Source organism: Emydura macquarii, unplaced genomic scaffold (genome assembly GCF_026122565.2).
Source record: "Emydura macquarii macquarii isolate MOO-44397 ecotype Brisbane River unplaced genomic scaffold, CSIRO-AGI_Emac_v2 contig_968, whole genome shotgun sequence".
Classification (NCBI taxonomy): Eukaryota; Metazoa; Chordata; order Testudines; family Chelidae; genus Emydura; species Emydura macquarii.
The window spans coordinates 11,448,729-11,469,989 of NW_027131105.1; the positions used below are offsets into that span (position 1 = coordinate 11,448,729).

The 21,261-nt window shown below is 38.1% G+C and overlaps 2 protein-coding genes across 11 annotated transcripts in view; one reads left to right on the forward strand and one right to left on the reverse strand.

Moving 5' to 3' along the window:
• The window catches only part of CCDC66 (coiled-coil domain containing 66), a 52,223-nt gene extending 47,280 nt beyond the window's left edge, over nucleotides 1–4,943 (forward strand). For 3 of the 4 annotated variants that reach the window (XM_067544196.1, XM_067544194.1, XM_067544197.1), the window contains one exon: nucleotides 73–315. The gene's annotated coding sequence lies outside the window, so the exon portion shown is untranslated. Of the gene's footprint in view, nucleotides 1–72; nucleotides 316–4,808 lie in introns of those variants that run through there. The other variant, XM_067544195.1, reaches the window with a different exon arrangement.
• TASOR (transcription activation suppressor) overlaps nucleotides 4,329–21,261 on the reverse strand; it is a 50,670-nt gene continuing 33,737 nt past the window's right edge. The window contains exons 16-24 of one of the 7 annotated variants that reach the window (XM_067544189.1): nucleotides 20,078–20,222; nucleotides 18,454–18,510; nucleotides 12,963–13,795; nucleotides 11,611–11,733; nucleotides 7,245–7,404; nucleotides 6,377–6,485; nucleotides 5,998–6,176; nucleotides 5,751–5,909; nucleotides 4,329–5,084 (exon numbers count right to left, since the gene is read on the reverse strand). In XM_067544189.1, coding sequence (XP_067400290.1) covers nucleotides 4,525–5,084; nucleotides 5,751–5,909; nucleotides 5,998–6,176; nucleotides 6,377–6,485; nucleotides 7,245–7,404; nucleotides 11,611–11,733; nucleotides 12,963–13,795; nucleotides 18,454–18,510; nucleotides 20,078–20,222 — 2,325 coding nt within the window. In that variant the 3' untranslated portion in view covers nucleotides 4,329–4,524. Of the gene's footprint in view, nucleotides 5,085–5,227; nucleotides 5,362–5,750; nucleotides 5,910–5,997; nucleotides 6,177–6,376; nucleotides 6,486–7,244; nucleotides 7,405–11,610; nucleotides 11,734–12,962; nucleotides 13,919–18,453; nucleotides 18,511–20,077; nucleotides 20,223–21,261 lie in introns of those variants that run through there. The other 6 variants (XM_067544187.1, XM_067544192.1, XM_067544191.1 and 3 more) reach the window with 6 other exon arrangements.

Genomic DNA, 21,261 nt, shown 5'->3' on the forward strand with positions numbered 1-21,261 from the left:
CTTTAAAAACATCAGGCACAGCACTTTATACCTGTTACTGTAATTTACTAACTGCATCTAAATGTTTTTTAGCAAAGGTCTAACCTTCTACATGAAATGTGAGAGGATATGTGGTTTCATTCCCAACCCCCAACATGAAGTTGCTTGAAGATTCTTGAATCTAATATATAATGCATTTGATGTTTAGAATGGTCTTCTGCTATGAAGATTTCTTAAAAATATGTAGTAGGGAAAGCATCAGTATAGAAAGTTATTTACATTAACTTTTTGTAGAATGTAGTGTATTTTTTGCATAAATAAAATTAAATATTTTTGAATGACAAATTTTTGCCTCATGCTAAAAAAAATATGAAGTACCAATCTTTTCCACTTTCAGTGTTGCTTTGCCCCAAAAGCTGTCGCATCACTTAGATAAATAGAGTTTGTGTGCTACCAAGCAACCCAGCACTCAAAAAACAGTGTATATATTGAATAAGGAGCCTAAAACTGAACGGCAGCTTCTATTGTCCAGCTATGCCGGAAGGACGACAAGAAACACTTGACGTGGTTTAGTTAGGCCACAACTTTATTCTTAAATGCCTGGGAGTACCTGGCAGATAAAAGCGTACAGTGCAGATAAATCCATAATCAGTATATACTCAGGGGGCTTCTGTCAACCCTCCCTCTTAGCCAGCCTGGTCCCCAGCCAACCCACAGCAGGGACCTCATGATTCCCCCCCCTCAAATGAGTGGTAAGGGGAGCTATTAGGAGTCAGACCAGTCATAGGAGCCCTGAACCCCATCCTCTTCCCCAATTTCTGCTCCTTAAAATTCTTTACCAATAAATTCCCTTTCCCACATAGTACCTGAACTAGACATCTGCCACAAAGAGGCACCAACAATTAGTTTGTCTGCCCCTCCCCCCCCAATACTTAACAGGTTCCCAAGCATCTCAATGCCCCATTTAATATCGGCCAAAACTTGTCAGCCCACAAATCTGATGCGTGGACCCCATCCTCGCTGAATAATTCTGGTGCCCCATATCCTATGGCTGCATGTGAAATTACTGACCCTCCTTTGACACGCATGAATTTGGCCACCTCCCTATTCACATACCTCTTAGCCTTGTCAGCCCACGGGGGCTTCACAGCTCCCTCCCATACCCTGTGTTGCAGCATGTCCAACCATATAACTTTTACTCATGGGAAAAGTTCCAGGATCTACCTCAAGTCCTTCTTAGCTCTTACCATTAAGCCTACCCCTTCACACAGTCTCAAATCATCTTCCCCAAGGTGAAACACAATTATATCTGGTGCCTGCTCACAGGCCCCCCTAGTGTACAGAAAAGGAATCAGCTGGTCCCATAACATGCCCCTTCTCCCTTGCCAGCTCAGGACTGCTTTACCACTGAGGCCCAGCTACAAACCTCCAGCTAACCTGGAAGACCACCTACATGCCCAGTAAATAATACTGTGCCTGCAGATCCACATCATCATGTGCCTGGCCTGTCTGCCAGCATCTGGAATGAAAATACAATGGAAAATTAACAGATTCCCCACCTGGGGTTTCATACATTATGTATGATTCACAATGCCAATGCCCAATTGCCTGAATTACTCTAGTTCCCATGCCCAGCTGGGCCTCTGCTGTTGCCACCAGCTCCTGAATGAGTGGGAACTAAATTCATGTGCTGGATGCCCCAACATTTAGTCCCCCTCTTGAAATTGTAGCAAACTGGTAGTGTGAAGGAACTCTCACCACAGCGAATAAAAAGGTGGCCCTGTCCCACCCTGGTCTTATCTCCATGCATGTGCCCTCACAGTCTCCACAGGGCAGATCCCACACTTGCCAACCTCCTGTAGAATAATGGATTCACCCCAGCCTCCTTCATTAGTCTTTAACTTCCATATGGTTAATATAATTGATTGCCCCTCCCAGTCTATATCCCTCAGTTGCAAAGCCCTTCTAGAAGAATCCCTACAGGACTCCGGTACTAGTTCACTGATCCTAAAAGCTTTAAAAAAAAAAAAAAAAAAAAGCTACCAGAAATGCCACCCTGAACAAATCCACCTGATGGATGTAAACAAGAGCTTTTCCTGCACCAGCATGGACCTAGAGTTCTCCCTTTCTTCCGGTCATCCAAGGGGTAGGGTGGGGGAATGGATCAGCATCTCCATGCTAATCTGGTCTGCAGCTGCAGCATAAAGTCATATCCTCGCTCTCTAGCCCTAGCCTCTAGCTTCCAACAAGCCAGACAACTTACTGCTCAATGTGGGGTCAGGTCATTTATTCAAATAAAAACAAATATGAGTTAGTTCCTGCTTTCAGATAGCAGAATCTTGTTTAAAAAAAAAAAAAAAGTTCTAAACTAGGTTTGTATATTTGGTGAACACAAACAGTATTAAAAATTGAACATCTGTTTCTGAATTTAGGTTCAAAATAGTGTTTGGGCTCAGCTCTCTAAATGTGTTTGAAGTCAGTTCAGGGCAAAATTGTTCCAGCCAGAAGGGATACCTGTACAGAGGAATCAATTTTAACTCATGCCAATGGGCTCATGGCGTTGACCAGTATTTTTTCAAAACTACCACAGGAGGAATATTATGTACAGCTCAAATGAGATTCCTCGAGACAGTATGTTGTAAGAAGCTTGAATTTGAAGATAAATGCCTTTAATCCAAACCAAAAAGCATTTGTTTAATTTAGAGGTACACAAGTGATAAATATCTGGCCATCTGTTAGGCAACAGTTTGGATAAATTCTCTCACTAATTATATGAGAACCACCACACATCTGAATGTGCGCTTTGTAAGACAGTTGTTTCTGGATGGCAATTTCACCATCTAAAGTGTAAAGAAGAAAGGCAGTTTAACTGAGAAATTGAGAATATTTTTCTTCATGAGAAGAAGAGCACCTGCATTATGATTTAACACATGTTCCATAAGTGGCTTAGTTCCTCACTAATATACTAAACAGTTTGATATTCTGTAAGGAACAGCTTCTTGTAACTATGCTAGATACAGTAAAACAAAGTGAAGCAGCTTTTCTTCTATTTTTAGAATACTTTTTATAGAAGTGTTTTCATTAGGTGCATGAAAAAGTATTTTAAAAATGGACACCAGCTTGAAATTAGTTAGCTTTAAAAAACAGTTTAAGCTATTTCAGTAGTGAGTGCACCTGACATTTGTGGTTTATAATCAGATTTTGCCTTTAAAATGTTTGTCCCTTGTTGCTATACTAAGATCCAAACTGACTGCAACACAAATAAAACTGTCTGAAGAAAATCAATTAAGTTCTTGTTCTTGGTTTTTTTGTTTTGTTTTCTTATATTAATCTTAGGTGGTAGTTTTAGATTAATCCTAAATTAAAACAAAACAAACACATGATAGTATGACAGAGTCCTTAACACTTTACCATCCACATTCTATTTTCTAGAAGTCTTCTCTAGTATTCACAAAACTGTGCACAAGGAAAGTTGATATATCATGCTTCAGTAACTGAGTTACCACAAAAAAATATATTGGGGGGGGGGGGGGAGCCAAGAGGAGGAGAGATTAACAAAAATCTAGCACAGTACATGTAATTTTAAGAGAAAGGGTTAATAGTAAAAACTCTACATTTATGAAGATATTTATTTAAATGACAGCACCACATTTAGCAGAACACTAAGTTCAGGGCCCAAAAGTACTGATAGTGTTATAGTGATAACTACCTGTTGAATTACATATAGTAGTATAAGCTAAAACCAAACAAATTAGTTTTCTGCCAGCTGTAAGATTATTTACAATGATATGGTACAGAACTTGTAAACTGTAAGGCCCTTTCCATGGATTTGTGATAAGCAGGAACTACTAAACAAATTAATTAGATGCACTCAAAAATGGTATTATTGAAATACACTTTGCACCATCAGTTTTCTGTATTTTGGAAACAGAATATAAAACAAACAATGCAAGTTGCTACTAAGTCCCATGTGCATGAAGAGTTTATTTTTTTAAATGCAACTGCACCATTGGTTACTCTAATTGAGGTATTTAGCCAAAATCCAGTATATATGTATAGATTCATTAAAATAACTACACTGCCTTATAGCTATGTAAAAACATTTTGTACAAAATTTGTGTCCAATGTCAATCAAATAAATACATAACAGTTTTGATATTCATTGAAAGAAAAGTGGTTCGGATACTCTATTACTGTTTACTTTAAAAATGAAGCTTTGCTATTTCACATGCTTTAAGCAAACATTCAGTTTTACATTAAAACAGACTTCAAACTGAAGCCCAAGTACAGGTCAAATACAAATGTAAAAACTTAAAAGTGCCAACAAACAAGATAATTCAAATACAATAAATGTTAAAAAATATATTTATTTCAATTTTCAGATGCTTCAACTGGTACAGGCCATCATGATTTAAATAAGACAGGAAAACATTGAGTTAAAGGACAAGAAACATTTTGTTCAGAGAATAAAATAGAAACTGTTAATTCACTTTTTTAGAAACAGAAGTAGTCCACAACAGCCTATAAAAAGTTTTAGTTTTGTGTTTATTTCTGTTTTGGATATGGCCTGGAAGAATCACAATTTACATCCCAATTACTAGGAGATGAAGACTTGTCTGTATCCATGCTCTGGCTGTAAGCAGACAGAAAGTAATTCCCACCTTCTTGGTTTTGATTTGTGGAAATTGGGTATGTTGTTCCCAGAAAAGTCTGATGAGTGAGAACATTAAAATGACTGAACTGATGGGACAAACTTAACTGTCTACTGTAAACTTGAAAGTTGTTGAAAGGAACTTGATCTACTGAATTGTTTTTGTCTCCTTCAACAGAACATGTTGTCAAAACAGGAGTAATTGGCTGTATCTCCTCCAAATCAAGCTGAGAAGTTTTCTCCATCAACCCAATTTGTCCTTCAGAAGACAGCTGCATATCAGTTAGAGAGTTTTCTTTTGAATCTGTTCCATGTGAGCCTTTGGTCTCTGTCTGTAAAGCTTCTGAATGAGATTCATACTTTGAGGCATCACTGCAGATTTCTATTTGTGATGTTTCATCCCCTGAATCCAAAGACATGTCTTCCTCGTCCTTTTCATCGCTTTCTACATGAACTATATTAAGAAAGAGAAGTCCTACTCTATTGAAAATATACAATTTTTAAAAAAAGCTATACACTACTCACAGAGTGTTATGCTTCAGGTCTGTAAGTCCAATATCACTTAAGGCTTGGTCTTCTGCCACTCTTGTTCACTTACTCAACACACACACTTAACCCTTTGTGTGAATGTCCAGATATTCCGATGCTAAAAGCTTCTGCGCATTGTGTTCATGTTTAGTGTTGGGAAATCCCAACTCCCAGCTCCAAAGGGGTTAATGTCAAAACAGCATCTAAAGTTATACAGTAGGTCAGTATTTGATAAGACAATTACAGAATGCAATTACTGACATCCAAGTTCATTTTGTTACCATTTCTAAATCTGTCATTAAGCTCATCCTTCCCTCAGAACAGAAGGGTATGCCAGCTGGCTTACATATTACCCTCTTTATCATTGGGCTTTCTTGGATACTGAATTAGCCTGTGATTCTGTATTTAAGATATCAAAGTATTCCATCCCAACTTCCCTTTCCCATAGTTTAAAATAAAGAGTATTTGAGAGTTGGGATTTCCTCACAATCTACACTGTTTATTTGGTAAGAGACAGGAACACTACACTTAAAGGATCTCCACCCCACTCCTCTGATTACCTGGAAAGAGTATAAAATATGCTGAATATTACCTGATTGTCTCTCAGGAACACCAGGTGAAGGAAGGTTATTTTCTTCAGTAATTGAGTTATGGTAGCCAACAAGATTTTTGAAGTTCTGCATAAAGTCATCAACTGTAGCAACTACTATTCCATTATCAGCATAATCTGAAAAGGTTTTGACATTCTTTTCTAAAATTTACAAAAAGAAGAAAGGAGTGGCTTAGTAATATAATAATATCAAAGTTAAGAAAAAGATAGCTGCAAGTTCTGTTTTTACCTGTTAAGAAGACAACATGTCTTTGTTGTATATTCTGAGCCTGAAGTCTAACAAGACAGTCTAATTCTGGAGCGTTTCGTGTTTGAGAGTCACAGTTATGATAGGACAGAATCTCAACCATGTGTTTCTTCTGATAGATATTCAGAAGTGTCAGCAGACTCAGGGCTTTAGCATTCATTCTGAAAAAATGAATCCATTCTATTTAAAAGAGGATTGATTTTATGTTTACATTTAGATCAAGATACAAATTACATACTGTATCACAAAATGAAAACACCCTTCAAATATATTTTCTTGATTTAACATTTTAGATCTTTGAAAGCACTATTTTTCCAACGTGTCATTTCAGTACTTGGACATTTAGAGTACATTTGCTTACCTTCCAAGCTCTTTGAGTTTTTTTTGTATTTTACAGTGGACTTTCCACTGCCATTTCCCATCAGGGGTACTGAGGTCCTCAAGGAACTTTAAGAAATTTTTAAGTTTATCTGTTTTGGAGAAAATTAAAATAATGTTTAATAAAATAATTTAAAAAACCATTTAAATCAGAGCTATAAACATAAACTATTGTTGTTAAGCAAAGATTTGTAAAATGGAAGACAACTGTAAACATAACCCCAGTACTGAACTTTGTGAAATTTGTCTTTCACAGATTATTCAGTTTCTAATAGATTATAGTTTGCTGTCAGTTACCCAGGTCCACTAAAATTGTGTGAGCTTATACACAGGCTAAATTTGGCCCAACGTGACTTATTGCCATTAAAAGATTTATTAAAAATAATTCACTTCAGTTTTGTTTTACAAGGTGGTGGTGGTTATTGGGCAGGGGGAAAAAGAGAATGGAAAGAACTATGCTGTTTTAAATAAAGGCAACAATTATAAAAGCTGTGTATAATTCTTTGGGGACTGGAATGGTTTGGTAACAACACACAAAAATTTTCATGTCAAGGTAGGTATTCAATCTTGCCCAGGCTAAGAGACTACACTGACTTCTACATCAACAGCCTATTAAAGTAGCCCAAAATCCAGTTGTGGACAGCTATCTCCAGAAAGGCCAATAATGAGAATATACTGATTTAACATTCCTGGAGGTGGGTCTTTCCCAACAAGCTTGATACATATGATTGCAAAAAGTTTGCAGTGCCATGCCACTCTTCTGTACTTAGATGCAGGATTTCATTCTCAAGTGTTGTCAATAAGACATTTCTCCCATACTAAAATTCATTATTTTTAACAAAAATTCTTACCAACTGTGACAGACTCTGGATTAAGAACAGATTCATCAGACACAACAAAACCACCAGACACAAACAATTCATTGTAAGTATGGTTTTTCACATCATCCAAGCTATCAACACCAGCAAAACTGACACAGGAAAGTCTCTTCAGAGTTACTAAACCAGGTATCTGTTTAAAAAGGGAAATATATATAGTTAGAATTAGAGTAAAAGTATGATGCAAACAGACAAGGGAAGAGTGATTGGATTTGAAACTACATTTTAAATGCCTATAAGAAAAAATAGAAAACCCAAGATTACAAAACTTCCTGCCCCTATCTCCAACACTAGCTTATGGGTTCTGAGACAGACTTTTTCCAAAACTGACTAATCTATTTATTTCTGTGGGACTTGATCTCACAATGAAGTCATTACAGAAATGCATGCAGAATGGAGGTAGGGAGATTGGAAGTGATAACAGTATGAAAAGGTGAATATTCCACAAAATATCTTTAGTCGCTGCCCCATCCCATGTAAGTTTTTATACCATGGCCATCAACATAATATCTAAGTGCGCATAAGTTCCCTTCACCCATCATAAAAACTATACACAACAGCATTAATGAAACCTCCATGGAGTTGAATACATATTAAGAATGATGTGCATTGGCAAAGCTGTGTGGGGAAGCTTGTAGTTTCTGTTCACAGCATATCCAGGACTAAAGATCAAATGGTACTATCACATCTATATTCCCCAAAACAAAAATTATGTTAAAACGGAATCAAGGTTGACAGGCCCTCCAAACAATCTTAACTCTGCCCTGCAGTGACACCATGTAAAACCACATGATTTAGGCATTTAGCATGTGTCTTTCCAGATCAGAAGTATAAAAGACATTACATTTCTCTTTCTTCTGCCTCCTCACTATGTCAATACAGTGCAGATTTGTCTTAACTTTGCATTTCCTTATCTTAAACCTTTTTTGGCTCTTTTTTACATGTGACCGAACTTTGAATATCCTGACTTTATAAAGCTTGTTTCTGATATAGCTGCAACATTTGTGTTTTATCCTAAATTACTAATATGTACTCTCAACCTTAATTCCATTTTAACCATTTTTGTCAGGGAACTTTTTTTAAAATAATTTTCATACAAGAAGAAAAAGGTCAAGCAACCTAAAGAGACTGTTACCTTAAATAAGAAATATTACCTAGTATGTGAGGTATCAACCTTAAATCATTAAAAGTTCTATTTTAACATCACTGCCAGATTCACTGGTATGTTCTGGCTACTTTATGCCATTCTGACACTGCCCAAAACAGGAAGACTGTACCACTCTACTCATTTTCTCCTTCCTGTACTCCAAAATTCCCCCTGCCTCTTGCATCTCCCTCCACTGTGTGTGCGCACACGTTTTCCCCCTTCTTCCCCTACACACCCTCAGCTTCACTTTCCTAAACTTTTTGTTGAACAGATCTGATGCAACAGGTAGCTTGTGAGCAGAAAAATTTAGGATTAATGGTAGTGTTTCCATAATAGATGGTTTAGAACGTAAGAGCTGCCACACTGGGTCACACCAACAGTCCATCTGGCTCAGTATCCTGTCTCTAATAGTGGCCAGTACCAGAACTTCAGGGGGAGTGTCGAAAACAGGGCAATTTGAGAGTGATCCAGAACAGTCTTCCACCCCCCTGGCTTCAGACAGCCAGAGGTTTATGGTCAACCCAAGCAAGGGGATGCATCACCAACCATCTTGGATAATAGCCATTGAAGAACCTATGCTCCATGAACTTAAGTAATTCTTTTTTGAACCCAGTTATACTTTTGGCCATCACAACATCCCATGGCAATGGGTTCCACAGATTGACATTGTGTTGTGTGAAAAAGTACTTCCTCTTATCTGCATTAAACCTGCTGCTTATTAATTTTATAGGGTGATTTTTGTACTGGGGGAGAAAGGTAAATAACACTTCCTTATTCACTTTTTCCACACCATTCATGATTTTTAGACCTCTATCATGTTGCCCCTTAGTCTTCTGTTTTCTAAGATAAATATTCCCAGTCTTTTTATCAAATGGAAACCACTCCATACCCTTTATCATCCTTCTCTGAACTTTTTCCAGTTCCACTACCTTTTTTGAGATGAGCAACCAGAAGTACAAGCAGTATTCAAGGTGTGGGTGCATGACAGATTTATATAGTGGCATTATATTTTTTTGTTTCATTACCTCTCCCCTCTCTAACAGTTCCTAACATTGTTAGTTTTTTTTTTAACCACTGCTGTACACTGTGCTCAAGTTTTCAGAGAACTGTATAGGGTTACTCCAACATCTCTCTCAAGTGGAAACTGCTAATTTAGACTCCATCATTACATATGTATAGGTGGGATTACTTTTCCAATATGCATTACTTTGCACTGATTAAAAAGTCAATTTAATCTGCCATTTTGTTGCCCAGTCCCCCAGTTTAGTGAGACTCCTTCTGTAACTCTTTGTGGTCAGCTCTGGACTTAAAACTATCTTGACTAACTTTGTATCATCTGCAAACTCTGGCACTTCACTATTCACTCCTTTTTCTAGATTAGTGAATATGTTGAACAGCAAAAGGTTATCCTTGGGGGACCCTGCTAGTTACTTCTCTCTTGTGAAAACTGACCCATTTATTCATATTGTTTGTTTTCTTTCAACCAGTTACTACTGATCTGTAGGATGACTTTCCCTGTTCTCCCATGTGTATATAGTTTCTTTACAAGCCTTTGGTGGGGGTACCTTGTCAAAAGGCTTTCTGAAAATCCAAGTATACTATCAACTGTATCACCTGTAGCCACATGCTTGTTGACACACAAAGAATTCTAATAGATTGGGGAGGCATAACTTCTCTTTACAACAGCTGTGTTGACTTTTCTCCAACATACTGTGTTTCTCTATGGGTTTGATAATTCTGCTCTTTATTATAGTTTCAACTTATTAGCCTGGTACTGAAGTTAAGTTCTCCACCCTGGAATTGCCAGGATCGCCTCTGAAGCCCTTTTCAAAAATCAATGTTACATTAGCTACCTTCTGACATGGGGGGACAGTATTTCAGATTTGTTTCCCAAAAACAATACCCACATCACAGCTAGCTCCCACACATCACTCTGCAGCGAAGACCAATGCAAAGAATTCATTTAGCTTCCTTGCAATGGCCTAGTCTTCCCTGAATGCTCCTTCAATACCTTGTCATCACAGGCCCCACTGCCTGTTTGGCAGGCTTCCTCCATCTGATGTACTAAAATTCCTTATGGCTAGTTTGTGTGTCTAACATATTACTTCTCAGATTCTCTTGGCCAGTCTTATTATCCTTTTACACTTGACTTGCCAGAGTTTGTGCTCCTTCCTATTATTAGCCTCACTAAAATAGGACTTCCAAATCTCAAAAGATGCCCTTTTTTAAAACCTCCAATAGCTTTCATTACTCTGCTGTTTAGCCAGGGTGGCATTCTTGTTGTCCTCTTATTGTCTTTTATGATATAGGGTATACGTTTAGTCTGAGCCTCTATTATGGTTTACTGGTCAGCAGAGGCTGGTGCATAACATTCTTCATGAGTCTCTCTGAATAAATGCCTCTTTCAAAATACCTGCCATCTCTCTTTCTTTTCAATGGGACAGAAGTCACAGCTGCTGTCAGTTAAGGTGTCTTTTCAATATAGCCATTAACTCTCACTGTTTCCAATGAAGCCAGCAGCTCTTTTTTAAGAGTACCCTGTGGCCTCAGTCTCCTTGATAATAATAGGAGATGGAGGCCTCTCTCAAAATTGGCCACCTAACATTAGCAAGTTGACCATAGTTCCCTTTTGAAAGAACAATTATATGTAGAATTCTCTAAAGAATAACAATTGTCAGTTCCTGCTGAAAGAGAAACTTTCAGTCTTGAAAAATAATGGAAAACAATTAACCCTTAAAAAAATTCAAAAGCTTATGTATACAGTGCCCAAGATTTCAGTGAGTTTTAGTTATAAAGACTTTTTTTGTCCAGAATAATCTTAACTGAGCAAACTGCTTCAACTTTCCCTAACACTTGGTATTAATTCCTTAATTTTAACTTGGACTAATTAACCAATTTACTTCCAAGATCAGAATATTCATTCTGTACTCAGTAAGTACTACAACAACATAGTTAAGTCCCCGCTTTAGGTGCAAACTCCACTTAACCTTGGCTATTGATCTGTAAGCAGTGCTTCCATTTTGTCTAATCTAAATTAAAAGGAAAAAAGTTGTGTGGTCATAAGTAGTTTAAGAGTTACAAGATTTGATACGTCAACAAGTTTAATCCATTTTACTCAAGATGCACATTACAATGTAACATTTTAAATGCAAATGACTAACTTAAGCTTTGAGTTTGATTTATTTAATGTACCTTATGGATGAGGCTGGCAATATCTTCATTTTGAATAATTATCAATAGTTTATCTAAAGCAGCTCTTCTTTTCAAGAATTGTTCTGGGTGGCACTCTGTATTACCTAATTTTGTAAGGTATTCCTACCCCACAAAAAAGAAACAAAGATTTAACTAGTTAAACCAATGCAATTCCAAAGCTCACCATGCAGACAGTTTTTACTATTCAAACAAGCACATAGACATTTTTAGTAGAATATATGTAGGACTTTTTTTTTTTTTTTTTTTTTTAACCTATAACCAAGAGCACAAGCTAAAAAAAGGTATAGAAAGACAGGGAATAGATTCATTTTATAAAGTTCTTTCTGGAATTATTTTTACAGAACTCTCAGTGGCTGATCCCCTTAGTATCTGCTGAAAATTGCACAAGCTTTCACTAAAAGCCAAAAGCACTAACTTTCAACTCCATGGTATTTAATATTAACATAGAAGTGCAATTTCTCAACATTATCTGGAATTTCAAGAAACAAAAATGGTAGGAATTTTTCATCTGACCCTCCCCCTTAATAAATTCTCTATTTCAAGTAGAACGGAGAACACTATGCTTTTGATCATGTTTTTCTTTTCATTCCTGAACCGTCATAGATGCTGCCCTACAGTGTTACTTTCAAAAAGAACAAAACAAGTTCTCTTCTACAACCAATCCCACTGTCCAGCTAATAGGCTTATACCTGTCCAGACAAGAGGAAGACAAACTCAGTGCAAATATGCCACAGAAGAGCCTTACTTTCATAAGTCAATCAACATCCAATTTCAAAGCTCAAATGTATCTATGTACCTTACTTATGTTTGCAGGTCAGGTTTATTCATTCCAGACTGAATGGCTTCATTAACACCATTTTTAAAATGTAGAAATATTTGGCCAAGCTTTCAAGGCCTTACACTCAACATGGTGACATTTGTGTTTGGACGTAGTGTGATTTTTGACCACCACTTTTTCAGGAAATGTTCCAAGCATCAATGAGAAGAATCCTATCGATTTTGGGGAACAACAAAGACAGGAAGGGAGAAAATGGGGGGGGAAGACAGCTCGTGCCAGCTGAACAACGATGCCACAACTTCGAGCATCTCTACAACTGTTTATAGATCAAAAGTGCTAGTTGATGAGAGTTACAAGGAGTTCCTGAAATAGAAAGGAAAGGGAGGGGAGGGTGGCACACAGAGTTTATGCAGGGTTTTGGGGAGGGGGAGTGGGGAATGAAGGCATACAAGAAGCCCCTGCTGTGTGCAATTTGCTCAGCTTACAGAAGCTATGAAGTGTGCGACACCCTAGCTCTGTGCTAAGGGTAGATCCTAAGGGAAAAACTATTTACCTTTATTTCTTTGCAGAGGGTACTTTCCTCCTCTTCATGAATGTAAAATTTCACAGTGTTTTTCTGTACATCTTTAATGATTTTGACTAAGCTGTTGAATACTTCAGGTTTTAACTGGCTTATAAAATCAGAGAGTGCTGGTTGAGTTGAAATGTTTAAGTTATCTGGTGATTTCTGAGTCTTTTCTGGGGGCTCCAGTGGACCATCACTGGAAGTGTTTTTATCGGATGTCAATATAACCTCTGTGGTGGCAGTCACATGGTCCATTTCCTCTTTCACCATGGTTAAGTTCATTGATGAATGCTGATCATTACAGTCTGGATCCTCCACAATACTGTTACATGGTGGTTCTGATAACAGTGCAGTGTCAAAGTCACTTGAAACAGGTACAGCCTGCTCTGGTGGAGGATTCAATTCAGCGTCAGTTACAGCATCTCCTGCTGGATCTGGACTAGAGTTAAGAGGTGGAGTATGCCTACTACATGAAGATGATAGAGCAACAACATTATTCAGCTTTTCACTCAGTCTCTCTATATATTCTTGGACAGAGATTTCTGATGCCTGTAAACATATGTATTCAGACAGTCTCATTACCCTCTCTTGGGCTGAAAAGACAGGCGTGGACATTCCACTAACATATGCAATATTCTTCTGCTGCAAAATCTCCTGAACCTGTCTTGCAAAGAGATTGTATTCTTCCAATAATGTAGACTCTATTATTCCACTTATGGAGTGCTTAGATGAAAGAAGGTGATCTGTTAGTGCACACTGTTCTTCATTTTTCTCCACGTGACTTGTATGCAGTCCATCTTCTTTTGTTCCCTTTTGTATGTCTGAAAATGGAGAGTATGGAAACTGGTAATCAGAACTTCTCTGTCTATTTATTACCCGGGGGTCATTAGGAAGGGCATCCTTTGGTGGCAAATACACCAGTTGTTCTTCTGGTGATTTCAGACCTATACAGGAAGAGTTAATTATTATAATCTAATCTTTGAAAAGTCAACAAAAATATACACTTGAAGTTTGTAATGATTTTAAAACAGCATCAACTTCTGCCTAACAATTTAACTCCTCATTTAGGGAGTTAATGCCAAATGATAGTACAGAAGCCCTGAGAGTTTAACCTGTCTTAGGTTCTAGGGGAAGAAAAACAAATATTTTAGCATTTCATTACTCTCGCTTAGGAAAGAAGATCATAGGCAAGTCATTCTGCCCAACATCATCTGATAAGCACTACTGCACAACAGGAAGTACTCTAACCTTCAGGAGATACAAGCAGACTGAAGTAGGTAGGTGACCAGTTAGATCCTTGACATTTTCTTCCTATCTAGCTACTAAGTAGAAATCTTTAGAATTTAATAAGTATATTTAGTCACACACTAAGGTGTAGAGTTTAAACTGTGTGCATGTAAAATGATGAGTCAGATGGCTAGCCATTTTTGCAAGTATAATTGGCATGCAATTATGAAAATCTGAGTTCAGCTAGTGAGTCCCTTACAATCTTAGATCTCCCTCAAATCTTACTGTTAAACAAGTTTCTTTCAATGCTCATGAAAAATACAAGATTGACAGTAGTAACAGAAGTCCTCCATTTATTTACAGATCAGATAACACTGTAAGCAGATGTGGAAAAGTTTCACTGCATTATTCCAGCCTGACATAGATCATTATACTTATGGTTAGTTTCATTCCCAAGCACATTCTATCCATTACCTCTCTGCCAAATCTGCAAACAAAGGTATTGTTATGTATATGCCTCATAATCTTTATGTAGTAGAAATTCAGAGTTACAAACACCTTAGGAATGGAGGTTGTTCATAACTCTAAAATGTTCGTAACTCTGAACAAAATGTTATGGTTGTTTTCAAAAGTTTACAACTAAAAATTAACTTAATGCTTTGAAATTTTACTATGCAGAAGAAAAATGCTGTTTTCCTTTTTTTTTTTTTTAGTAGTTTACATTTAACACAGTACTGTACAGCACAGTTTCTCAAACTGTGGTACACGTACCCTTGGGGGTACGTGAGAGACAGGCTGGGGGCACCCAGGGAAAAACAGAGTGAAGGGGAGGCGGGCAGCAGCTGCTGACTTCTGGAGAAGCCAGGCGACTGCAGCCCACTTCCCACCCGATCCCAGCTCCCAGCTGGGAGGCATGTGGGCAGCCCCTGGCTTCTGAGGAAGGCGGGCAGCAGCCCCCCGCTTCCCACCTAGTCACAGCTCCCAGTGGGAAGGAAGGCGGCAGCCGCCGGCTTTTGGGGGAGGCGGGCAGCAGCTCCCTGCTTCCCAGCTGGGAGCCTGGTGGCAGCCTCCTGCATCTCGCGAGCTGGGCAGCAGCCACCTGCACCCCGGCTCCGAGCCGAGGGACAGCCTCCTATGCCCCAGCTTGAAGACGGGCAGCAACCACCTGCCCACATCCCTGGGTCCCAGCTGGCGCGGAAGCCTCCTCTGCCCCAGCTCGGATTGGGTGGCGGTCACCCACCTCCTGGGCTGGCAGCCAGGCGGCAGCCGCCTACAACTTGCCCAGGTGGCACTAGCTGAGCAGTGAAATTGATAACTATGAAAATCCCAGATTTCACCAGTTACTCTCTTTTCCTGTCTCTTTCTCTCTCACCCCTTCCTCCTCTCAAAACTACGGCAAAAAACTTGGCACAGTGCTCTATATTCCCCAACATTGGCATGCCACTCAAGGCTTCCTAGTTTTGGCCAACATCACCTCTAGCCCAGGTACATACTTGAGTTGCGCACCCCTGGTGTAAAGGTGGTAACCCTACCCACACTAGATCTGACATCTGTCGTATCACGGCCTTATATACTCAGCCCTTCTCCCAACATATGGCTCCCATTAGTCTGGAAATATAAAATCCCATGGAAAATTAAGTGTTGGGATACTTATTAAAATTTTCAGAAGTTAAGGGGTACTTGCTACTTAAAAGGTTGAGAAACACTGCTGTACAGTATCGTGGGTGGGTGGGGCTGCCTGATTGTGTGCTTCTGGTTCCAAATGAGGTGTGGGGCTGACCAGTCAATTTCAGGTGCTCTTAACTCTGAGGTTCTACTGTATTTGGGATTAGCAAAAAGAAGAGAACAGAGCCTGACTCTGAACCAAGGACATGTTTTGCAGGGCTTGAAGTTGGGATGTGTAATTTTTTACACAGGTATGCAGAGCACATTTGAGTCTAGAAGTCACAGCTACACAAACTTTTAAGAGTCATTTTTAGAACAGAATTGCATTTTAAAGATAAATGAACACTATACATTTCCAAATTAGACAAACATGGAGATTTACCCTAACTTGCCTGTTATTTTTTTAAACATATTCCCTTCCCCTCCTCCCCTTGAAGACTCTTCCAGAAGCAAAATATTACCCGAGTGTAGCAGCACTGCAGCACCTTTCCCTACATAACAGTAGCATTTTAAACCCACTTTGCACTAGTGTAAAATACAGGCCATATGTTCTTATTTGTGCATTTCATTTGTCTCAAGCTGCTTATCAAAATGTCATTTTCACAAAACTTCTACTTTATTTTTGTACCCCAAAATATATAGTACTATATAATCTTTTCATACACTCTTAAGACTGAATTAACAATACTGTACTTTAATTTTTACCGCTTTTTAAATTTTCCAATGACAAATGATTACTATTCAGTTACATCCTTAAATACAGATTTTTAGGGAAGACATTATTAATATGGCTCCCCCACCTCATATATGCTTCACTAGGCAGAATGTGACTAACCTTCTAAATCCAAAATATGAAACAATCATTGAGAGAGATGCTATAAGATTTATTAACACTAATTTGAGACATGACAAACACATGAAAGATCAATTTAGTTGTACTGCAAGAGAAAAGTTCTGTGCATTTTAAACAACGCATGACAGACGCTGCCTTTCAACCTAAGACTACCAGAACATATAGAACTTTCTAAGTTTGTTGACGAGAAGCCAGCTATTTACAACCCCTTTTCCCCCTCCCCCCCAAACTACAACAGAAATTCAAACTATAAAGCAATGCTTTGGGGTCAGAATTTTAAATCCAAAGTATTTCCAGTCACTTTACAGAGAAGAAATAAAGACGTTACTTTTAACTAGTGCTCTCTGAAGGTGGCATCCTTCACATATCTACACCATTGGGTCACAAATACTAAGGAGAAAGTGTGTTAGGCATGGGCACAAATTGTCAAACTAGTTGGAACAGGTACACTGAGCAAATAACTTCCAACATTTGTTCCTGTTCAAACATATGACTTCCTACTTTAACTAGACACACCAAAGAAGCTTTTTCTACAAACGAGTGCATAAAAAAAATACCAACTTAAAAAAAAAAAGCTATCCTTGTTGATTTACACAGCAAGATTCTGCAATGCTGTGGAAAGACGTCATTTTAGAATGACAAAAGGAAAAGACTATTTTTGATGAGTTTATTAAAACAAAATAAAAAAAATAAATCAGCAGTTCATGTAGCATATGCCAAAGGAAAAAGCCCCAAAACATTTAACAGCTTAGTTGCAAAATGAATAGCACCAAAAGTTATCACTTTTAAGAGCATCATCTACTACCCCATTTTCTTGTACAAGGTATCAGGGAAGAGTAAGCAAGAACAAGTTTGACTGAATTTCTGGCATAAGAGACTAGCCCCAGATTCAAGATGACTTTTTAAGTTAAAGGAATAAAATCATGTTCTGGTTAGGACAAATCACCGCAAGCAAGAAAGCAGATATCTAAAACTGAAACCTAAATTTACTTCCAGCCTATTGTGGAGTTTGGATTACATAGTAATTAAGACAAAGATCACCCAATGCTTAACAACGTAATTTAGGTAATTAAAGGCAAGGTTCCCTCTCTAGTAAGTTTTTTCAGTGAGAGATTAGAAAGCACCATGCAACAGAAAGCAAAGAATTTACTACTTAAAAAAAATCAGAACTTTCTATCATTCCTCACAACTGTGATACAGAGGATTGAAAATCAAAATGGCAAATTACTATTTTGCTTTACTATTCTAAAGCAAGAGATCAATCACTAATTCATCTCCCTACAATTGAGAAAAAGTGAAAAACTAAAGTTGCTTTCCCTGAAACCTATGCTTTTCTTCTACAACCATCCCTCCACCACAAAATAAAGAAACCCACAAATCATCAGATGCAGTCTATTCTATAAGGGCATAGAAGCTTATTGTAAGTGATGCTATAGAAAAGATCTTAAATCCCTACAAGGAAATTCAAAGGCTGTTTGACACTGTTACATTGTCAGGAAGGTATGCTTGATATAATCAAACTGACACAAAAGTCTGAAATTTTAAGACTCTTCTAATTCTCCTTTAACATTCTTCAGTGAATCAATTCCAGACTACTTATCCAATCCTCAGGTTTCCTGATGAAAATTTAATACCAGAAGAGACTAAGTGTCTATTCAGCAATTTGGGAAGTAGTGGCATATGCAAAAAAAAAAAAAAAAAAAAAAAAGAGCCCAAAAAAGCCATTCTTCTCACCTGTTTGGTTATCTCCATGTTTTTCCAGTTGATCCTCTGGATCTCTTCCTGCCCCTCCTGAGGGAGAGCAGCAGTTAGCATTTGTAGAGTTTCTGGATAGATACTTATATAGCACCTCTCACAAACTAATTGTGTTATGGAACTAATTAGTATATAAATACAGTAAGAGCTAATTTGAAAGTTAATGCCCTAGAGAGTTTGTAAAGCCGGTGATGTCTATTAATTAAAACATACTACCTCCATCTCTGGTGATCAGGGATAAGAAGAGAAGGAACATCCAAGAAAATACTTCAGGGAAAATTCCATGGTTCAGATAAAAGCTTCACATAATACTGAAACCTAGTAGTTGATCGTATGCTGTAACAGCCAACTGGCAAATCCTCATAAGAACTCCCACATCCAGCACTTATGATAAACTATAGTTTGAGCTGCCTAATCATGTTCCTTATCATTGCTATTTCCACAACCATGTAGTGTCAGAACACGCAGTAACTGTTTCCATTCAAGAATGCAAAAAACACTTTGTCCATCATAACACTTGACAGTCTCTCTCTATTTTCCACTGTTTGGGAAAGCACTAAATGGGTAATGAGCTTAGTCCTCTGGGGCTTAAACTGCAGAAGGCCAGATATCCAAGCTATCCTATCTCCTTGAAAGGATTATGAAGAAGATTGTGGAAATAAAAAACAAGAAGATGGATATTGAAATGGTCTCAGTGCCCTTTGGTAAGGCCAATCCAGCTCCATCTAAAGTCACCACTCCATGATTCTTAGAAGATGAGCAGGAACCAATAGCTTTTATAGTTAATGCATCCTACTTGGGTCAGTCATAGGAAGAGAGAGGGATAAAAAAAAAAGGACTCAGTGCCCAGCCTCAGAAGCATTTATGGCTCTTGACTTTTTGCCTCTTTTATCCCACTATTCACACCCCTCAACGCCAATGCTCATAGGTTTCTTGGGGACTTGATACTGTCGACTCAGTCATCAAGAGGTAGGATGAGAAGGTTCTTTAAAGAAGATTCTCTAAGAAAATGGGTTTCATTCTTATGGTCAAAGATGAAGATTTTGAAGTACCTCTAGAAGGATATCTTTATTTGGTGAAAAGGGACTCTTCTTCCAATAAGGTCAACTGTAACCTCAAACTATTTCTATGCTGAACCCCTCTGTAGCATAAGCCTATTTAGTCTTGCAACTAGGCCTATCAACGTCATGATGAAAGTGATGACTGCAGCTTTTAGTCTGATGCATCTTGTGAGATACAAATTCAAGCAAACAACTGAATATGAAGACCATAATTCTAGACAGCTACACTACATGAAGCCAATATATTACCAAAGCTATTCCTACTCAGTCATCACATCCAAGAAGTTAAAATCTGGTCTTTGTTACAGCTAGGCATGCCCAATGACGAGAATGGGTTGTTACATGGATATAACAGCAGAATTTGATCCCTGGAGGCTTATAGTTCAGCCTATTTCTGTAATAGCCAAATATTAAAAACAAAGCTATGTACTATTACACAGTGTGACCCAAGAGTGGGATCTATGAAAGATGAGACCTTTAGAAAACTGGTTCTGTTACATTTTTATATTTTAGAACAGCATAAGAGTTAGCAGTGTCTTTACCTGTAATTGGAATCAGTTTCCAGTGTATTCCAGCTTCTCCTATATTATTTGAGTTGGAATGTTGCCTACGATAAGCATGTTCAATGGGAGTGCTAGGACATGGGCTGTAGTCATCAAAGCTACTAACACTTCCAGTGCTTGGTTCCTAAAAAAATAAAATTCTCAATTCAAGACTGTGACGCATTCTTAACACCCAAGTATTAACCTTTTGCCTTCTCACCCGTAGTGGGAATGTAGATAAGATCACCAATCTAATAGAATGTTTGCCTTTAAGTTAATCAAATCTGAACACAGGCAGAAATACTTTACCATATGTATTTTTATCCTTCATGACAGAACATCAGCAAAGCTGCTGAAGTGATAAAAACTGTCTTTCCCATAGTAATTCAGAGGGCCATTTTAGGCACATTTGCCTAAAATTTGCCCCCACCCCCTTTCAAGCATTTCGAACTGTCTATAAGCAGATTGCTTGTTTCTCTTCCCTTAACCAGGTAGCTTGAGTCAGCTGATATTCAAGTCAGAAAAGGCACACCTGCCCTCAACCAACTGATAACTTTCTATAAACTGAAATTAAATTCTGAATCAGTAAGACTCCCAGCTAGATTTCAGATTGAGTTAAGGTGTTCATTTGAGAGCACAGTGATTATCTGGTTTCACCAACATGGTTGTTGTTTCTGGGGTATTTGATGTACTGGCTGAGGTACACTGCATGTTGTGACAGGCATGTGTGTAGGACAAATGAATCTGGAAAGGTGTGTTGTGTGGGATTTGATCTTAATGAGCTCACAAAGAAAAATGCTAAAGACAAAACCATACATTTTACCACCTGTGGATCAACACTTTTCACAAAGCTATCGTGCCCCAGCTGTACCCATCCTCAAAAGAAACCTACAAAACACCTCCTAAAGAAAGAAGAGCCTGCAAACAAATTCTAACTCTGCTAGACACTAAATATCATGGTCTCAGAAACTGGTTTTTGGGCTTATTACAAAAATTTGTAGCCCACTAATCCTCCTTTATCCTACAACTTCAGAAGTGTTAGCTGACAACTTCATTTTAAGTGGTCTCTTGCACAGCATTAACCCCTTATGCTTAGCAACATTTTCCACATAGCATTTAACTGTGACACTCTGGTTTCCTTTTGCAGACCTGAAGAAGAGCTGTGTGAAACTCAAAAGCTTGTC